Raw genomic sequence first — 7,290 nt, 5'->3', positions numbered from 1 at the left:
GAAGAAATATTTGAGTGAGAAACAACAACAACAACGAAAGATATAATGCACATATCCTAAAGATGATACATCGGTGTGTATGGCACACTGCTTAATAATAATAGCTAATATTGATTATTTGTCATGGGCCATAAACGTGGCACATGATAGCACTATCAGTCATCAAATCATCTCCAACTTGCACATATGGAAATAAATTCTATATGTAACTTGTCCAAGTTATCACAGCTGTTCAGTGACAGATCCTGTGTTCAGAACCAATAGTGGACCTGGGTGGGCCTGGAGAGCAGTATGCTAAGTGAAGTCAGTCAGTCCGAGAAAGACAAGTACCATGTGATTTCACTCACTTGTGGAATCTGATGAACAAAATGAGCTAACACGCAAAATAAAGCCATACTCATAGAGAGCAGGCTGACAGCAGTTGGGGGTGGGGATGGGGGTGTGGAGGGCTTGAGCAAAAAAAAAAAAAGAAAATAATGAGAAGAAGAACATGGACATTGCTGGGGGAATGGGAAATGGGGTGAGGTGGAGCAGGGTATAGGTGGGGTAAATGGTGATGGATGGAGACTTGACTTGGGGTGCTGAACACACTATACAGTGTACGGATGATATGTTGTAGTATTTTGCACCTGCGACCTGTATAATTCTGTTAACCAGTGTCAAGCCAATACATTCAATTTTAATAATATGTGCATAAAAAACAACAACAGTGGAGATATTACAGAATTTGAGATGAAAATAGTTACCGCCATCTTTTTTTTTCTCAGAAAAGGCTATTGAGCATAACATGTCCAAGTTCACCTAATAAGAAAGCATCAGATAAGTGAGATAACCCAGTCAGGGAAAGACAAATACCCACAGGATCTCATGTATATGTGGAATCTAATGGGCAAAATAAAATGAGGAACAAAATAGGTCCAGAGGTATGGATGCCTGGAACAGAATAACAGACAGTAGAGGGAGGGGGGCGGGAAGAGATTAACCAAAGAAAGTATATGCATACATGCATAGCCCATGGACACAGACAATAGTATGGGGAAGACCGGGGGTGGGTTGGAGGTTGGGGAATGTGGTGTAAAAAGGGAGAAAATGGGAGACATATGCAATACTTTCAACAATAAAAAGCATTAGATAGACACCCCCAATATCTTGTCTATCTCGATGCCCCCTCTGTGCCTAGCTCAGTGCTCAGTACATTGTTCATGCTCGATAAATGTCTATGGGACAAAACAAAAACCCTAAACAGTGGCTGTGCGCCCTGACCCTCGGCTGAAAATTTCCAATGTGGCTTTTGGGATTAAACAGATTGCTTCTGACTCGAGAGAAGCCATAAGCACCTCTCTGGCACCGAAGCTGACTGACTGGCTGTGAGACTTCACAGCGCGGTCGAGGCTGGCCCAGGGGCAGAGAGAGGATTTAGGAACAGAAGCAGGACCAGAGAGGAAGTGGGTCGCGGAAGAGCAAAGTCCGATTAGGGAAGGGAAGCGCCCAGGGAAGAGGGCAGTGGAGGAGTTGTCCCTGGGAGCCCAGGGGAGCTCAGGCAGCAGGCGCGTTCAGCACCACGGACAGCGCCCCCGCGGGGCGGGCTCAGTGAGGGGTTCGTTTCAGCACCTCGGACAGCGCCAAAAGCCATTGGGCTGAAGGGGACAGAGTTGAACATGGTCAGCGACTTTAGCCATTTAGGGAGAGACAAACATCGCAGGATATCACTTATATGTGGAATTTCATGAACACAGTAAACCTATGAATAAAATAGGTGCAGACAGATGATGCATAGAACAGACGGACAGATCTCAGAGGGGGTGGGGGTGGAGGGGATGGGAAAAGACTAACCAAAGAACTTAAATGCATACTAGAGGCCCGGTGCACAAATTCGTGCATGGGTGGGGACCCTCTGCCTGACAGTTGATCGGGGCCAATTGGGGCTAAGGGAGGTTGGCTGTGGGGAGGGGCCGCAGGAGGTTGGCTGTGGGAGTGCATAGACCACCACAGGGCAGGTCCTGAGTTGAGTGTCTGCCTCCTGATGGTCAGTGCACGTCATAGTGACCGGTCATCTGGTCGCTTAGGCTTTTATATATAGATAGATAGGCATAGCCCATGGACACAGACAATAGTATGGGGAAGGCCTGCATTGTCCAGGGTTTAAGTGGAGGGGGTCAAATGAGGGGAAAATGTGGGACATCTGTAATACTGTGGACAATGCTTTTTTTTTTTTTTAAATGCTATTAACCTTGGGGCTTCACTTAATCTTTTCTCACGCAGACCAAAGGCATGATTCCTAAACAACGCAGTCTCATACTTTTAGCCTCTGGAAATCTTGGTGGTTTTGTTTTTAATAAAAAAGAAAGTGGTGGCTATATTGCAGGGTATTGAAATTGTATAAAATGTTTTATTAAAAGGACCCACCCGGGACATAGATATATGCAATAAATGTTGTCTCCATCTTTATAATGAAAACTGGGGGTGGGGGTGGGATATAGTCCTTTGTAGAAGAAATCAGGAATGAAATTTCCTTTTTCTAGAAAATCACCATAGCTCACTTTCTTTGCTAATAGATGTGGCAAATTTCAGTAAATGACATCAAGTCAGTGGGGAAATCCTGGAATAGATTTTTCTCTACTTCAACATACACAGAACCACCAAAGTTCAGTGTAGAATTGTATTTTTACTGATTGTTGTTTCTTTTTAGAGAGAGAGAAAGGACGAGAGAGAGAGAGAAATATCTATCTGTTGCCTCCTGTCCATGCCCCAACCAAGAATCAAGCCTGCAACCTAGGTATGTGCCCTGACTAGGAATCGAACCCATAACCTCTTGTTGCATGGGGCGTTGGACTAACCACCGAGTCACCAGGCCAGGGCAATGTGGGGATTCTTTTAGGCCTGAAGTACTTCGGGGCATTTGGGAAAGGGTGCCCATGAATAGGAGAAGAGGACCCAGGACATGCATTAAACCTGGAGCAAGAGGCAGGGATCCGAAAATCAGGGGCTTGAAAGCCATGATAAGGAACATGAAGTTCATTCTAAAAATAATGGGGAAATCTGACCATTTTAATCAGGAGACGGGCCCTATATTATCTGCTATTTTGAAAGACCCCACTGGCTCCTACATGGATCAGGACTGCGGAGGGCGAGGGTGGGAGGAGAGCAACCGGATGCGGTTATTTCATTGACTCAGGTGAGACAATGCCTGGGTATAGGGCGATGCCAGGTGTAGAGAGGGAGATTTACAACATATGGTGTGTTTGTTTTTTAGGGTTAATCCTCACCCGAGGATATTTTTTCCATTTATTTTTAGGGAGAGCAGAAAGGAGTGAGGAGAGAGAGAGAGAGAGAGGGAGGGAGGGAGAGAGAGAGAGACTGATATAAGAGAGATAAATCGATTGGTTGCCTCCTGCACGCGCCCAGACCAGGGCCAAGGATCAAACCTGCAACCCTGGTGCATGCCCTTCGCCAGGAATTGAACCCTTCAACCTTTGGATGGAGGACTGACGCTCTAACCACTGACCTACACTGGCTAGGCCTTATGGGTGTATTTTTTTTTTCTCAGATGCAGAGGCCCCCGGAGCTGGGCAACCTGACCCGAGTACAGGAGTTTGTCTTGCTGGGTTTGTCCACGAGGCCAGACGTAAGGGACGTCCTGTTTGCCGTCTTCCTGGCCCTCTACCTGGCCACCCTCCTGGAGAACACGCTGATCGTCTACCTCGTCTGCGCTCACGGCGAGCTCCACAAGCCCATGTACTTCTTCCTGGGCCACCTGAGCTGCCTGGAGATGTGCTACGTGTCCGTGACCACGCCCAGCCTGCTGGCGGGGCTGCGGGGCGGGCCCTGCCACGTGCCCTTCGCGGCCTGCATGACCCAACTCTTCTTCTTCATCGCCCTCATCTGCACCGAGTGCACCCTCCTGGCCTCCATGGCCTACGACCGCTACGCGGCCATCTGCCACCCGCTCCGCTACCCGCTGCTCATGAGGCCCCAGGTGTGCCTGGGCCTGGCCGTGGCCTCCTGGCTGGGCGGGCTGCTGGTCTCGGTGGTCAAGACCTCGTGCATCGCCAGCCTGTCCTACTGCGGCCCCAACGTCCTCAACCACTTCTTCTGTGACGTCTCCCCTCTGCTCAACCTGTCCTGCACCCACGTGGCCCTGACTGAGCTGGTGGACTTCATCTCCGCCATCGTCATCCTCTGGGGTTCCCTCCTGGCGGCCGGCGCCTCCTATGTGGCCATTGGGAGGGCGGTGCTCTGCATGCCGTCCGCCACCGCCCGCCGCAAAGCCTTCTCCACCTGCGCCTCTCACCTAGCGGTGGTGGGGATCTTCTACTCGGCCACTCTCTTCATCTATGCCCGTCCCAGCCGCATCGAAGCCATGGATCTCAACAAGGTGTTGTCTGTCATCTACACGGTGGTCACGCCCATGTGCAACCCTGTCATCTACTGCCTGCGGAACAAGGAGGTCCAGGCGGCTTTCCGTAGAACCCTGGGCTGGCCCCGAGGCTGACCACCCTGCCTGGGCATGGGGGAGATCTCAGTGTATTAATACTTTTTATTTTTATTGAGGTACTAGTGTCCCGGTGCACGAATTCGTGCACATGGAAAGGAAATTAATTAGAAGAAATATTTTAATATCGCTATTCACGTCTTGCTAATGAAAAGAAAATAGGCCCTAACCGGTTTTGCTCAGTGGATAGAGCGTTGGCCTGTGGACTGAAGGGTCCCAGGTTGATTTCGGTCAAGGGCATGTACCTTGGTTGTGGGCACATGCCCAGTAGGGGGCGTGAAGGAGGCAGCTGATCGATGTTTCTCTCTCGTGGATGTTTCTAACTCTCTATCCCTCTCCCTTCCTCTCTGTAAAAAATCAATAACAAATATTTTTTTAAAAATAAAATAGGATTCCACTGAGTCTCCTGTCTACCTACTCCAGGAGTTCTGTGAGGATCAAAGGGGATGAGGCACAGGAAAATGCTTCACAAACGTTTGGTTAAACTGTAAAATGTTTGCCTCTGGCTATAAAGCAAGTCAGGTTCCTGGGCTGAAGAAACTCCAAGGAAGCTAGTCGCTAGGGAGAGGAAGCCCGATGTTGCTACGTGACATCATTACCCAGCACCCACAGTGACTGTTTCCGGGCTGGGTTGGGGAGCTGGGCTGGGCTGTCGGCCGCATTTTGTGCCATTGGGTCTTGGCAGCGTTGGCTGCAATTTGGTGGGGTGTCGCTTTGGCGGGGCCTGTGTCGCACTTGGGGGAAGCCAAGTGTTGGTTTGTTGGAGCCAGGCCCATGGTGCCGTTTATTTTTAAATGGCCCCTTGGTGGTCAGAGCACATCATACCGACCGGTTGGATGGACGGACACTTACTAGTAGCCTTTTATATATATACTATATAGATAATCTTCAGACTAGAGATTTTACTCTTTAAAAATGTACAATTCTGGCCCTGGATGGTGTTGGTCACTGGTTAGCATGTTGGCCCAAGTATGGAAGGGTTACAGGTTAGATTCCCGGTCAAGGGCATGTACCTGAGCTGCAGGTTCGATCTCTGGCCTGGGTTGGGGTGAGTGCAGGAGGCAACAGGTCTTTCTCTCTCTCTCTCTCTCTCCCTCTCTCTCTCTCTCTCTCTTCCTCCCTCCCAACCCCTCCATCCTTCCTTTCCACTTTCTCTGAAAATCAATGGAAAAAAATATCCTCAGGTGAGGATTTTTAAAAAATAAAAATAAATTTTAAAAATAAACATGTACATTTCTGGGGCGTTTTTGGATATTCACCAAGTTGTGCGAGCATCACCGCTATCTAACTGCACATTTCATCGCCACCAGAAGAAACCGGTACACATCAGACGGCACTACCAGCCCCCTGGCCCCTGGCCCTAAGAACCCACGAATCTTTCTGTCTCTGTAGATCTGCCCATTTCGGACATTTCACACAAATGAAATCATATCATACTGGGTCTTTTTCATGGCTCCTTTCACTTAACATAATGTTTTCAAGGTTTGCGCGTGTTGTAGCGGGTGTCAGTACTTCATTGTTATGGTTGCATAATATTCCGTTTCATGGATGCGCCATGATCTGTTTACCCACTCATCTGTCGATGGATATCTGCATTGTGTCCAGTTTTCAATCTGCTAGGAATAATTGGTGAGACTCAAGGACATGTTTTAGGACGCTCTGTTGTTTTAGGAGGGTTTTGTTACACGGCATTCTTGCTGACTGATACACTGTAGTTGACCCAAATCAGGCTCATTTGACCACCACTACCAAATAATTGGGACTGAGGACTGAATGCCAGAACAGAAAGGTGGACTCAGGTCCACCAGGACTGAAAGAGGAAAAATGATGGTTCCTTAAGGAAGGGGGGGATCAGAGCGCCAAACCCCATGTTTGCACATAGATCCTGAGCAAAAACAGACACCAACAATTTCTGACACTGAAAAGTGGTCCTGAATTATGGTTGGGGGTCACAACATGAGGAACTGTATTTAAAGGGCCAGAAGGTTGAGAACCACTGTCTAAGGCAGTGATGGCGAACCTATGACACGCTTGTCAGAGGTGACACGCGAACTCATTTTTTTTGGTTGATTTTTCTTTGTTAAATGGCATTTAAATATATAAAATAAATATCAAAAATATAAGTCTTTGTTTTACTATGGTTGCAAATATCAAAAAATTTCTATATGTGACACGGCACCAGAGTTAAGTTAGGGTTTTTCAAAATGCTGACACGCCGAGCTCAAAAGGTTCACCATCACTGCCCTAGGCTGTAGATGAGCTTGTCAAGGGTGGGGGAGAGTCCCCAGGGTGTAGAAGAGGGACACCACTTGCTTGCTCTCCCAGAATCGCTGGCCTTGGGTCGCCAATAACCGTAACCAGCTGGGAGGCACCTGTGGGCAGGGCCTCGTGGTGCCCGGTGGCCCACGGTATCTGCAGGGCAGTGCCAGAACCTTGGCGTAGGGTGTGGATATGGGACAGAAGGTGACAAACATGATGAGCACTGTGGCCGCCAACACGTGGGCCTCGAAGACCCTGGAGTCACGTACACCCCAGGCCAAGCAGAGGGGAGACATCACAGAAGTTGGCGGATGCCATGGGCCAGACGGTAAAGGCCAGTGATGCTGAGAAGCCGGCTGGCCAGCAGGTGGCCGCCAGCAGGTGGCGCACTCAATACGACGCCACAGTGAAGGGCCCAGCGGATGGCCACGTGGCAGTCCCAGGCCACGCCCTTGAGGAGGAAGCACTAGGTCGGGACTCAGGACACCACCGGGAGCACCTGCAGTGCGCAGCCCGCGGGGGACACGCTGTGTCTGGGG

The 7,290-nt window shown here is 49.3% G+C and overlaps 1 protein-coding gene across 1 annotated transcript; it reads left to right on the top strand.

Moving 5' to 3' along the window:
- The first annotated feature begins 3,547 nt into the window (after window positions 1-3,547).
- LOC102239664 (olfactory receptor 5) lies at window positions 3,548-4,492 on the top strand. Its single transcript, XM_005861714.1, has one exon. The coding sequence runs from the start codon at window positions 3,548-3,550 to the stop codon at window positions 4,490-4,492; it is 945 nt and encodes a 314-aa protein (XP_005861776.1).
- Window positions 4,493-7,290: the final 2,798 nt, after the last annotated feature.

This window comes from Myotis brandtii, unplaced genomic scaffold (assembly GCF_000412655.1).
Source record: "Myotis brandtii unplaced genomic scaffold, ASM41265v1 scaffold1554, whole genome shotgun sequence".
Taxonomy (NCBI): Eukaryota; Metazoa; Chordata; class Mammalia; order Chiroptera; family Vespertilionidae; genus Myotis; species Myotis brandtii.
This window is presented reverse-complemented; position numbering and strand designations above follow the sequence as displayed.

Excerpts from the sequence above, each read along its gene's own strand:
- LOC102239664 (XM_005861714.1), top strand. The coding sequence starts at position 3,548 with ATGCAGAGGCCCCCGGAGCTGGGCAACCTGACCCGAGTACAGGAGTTT.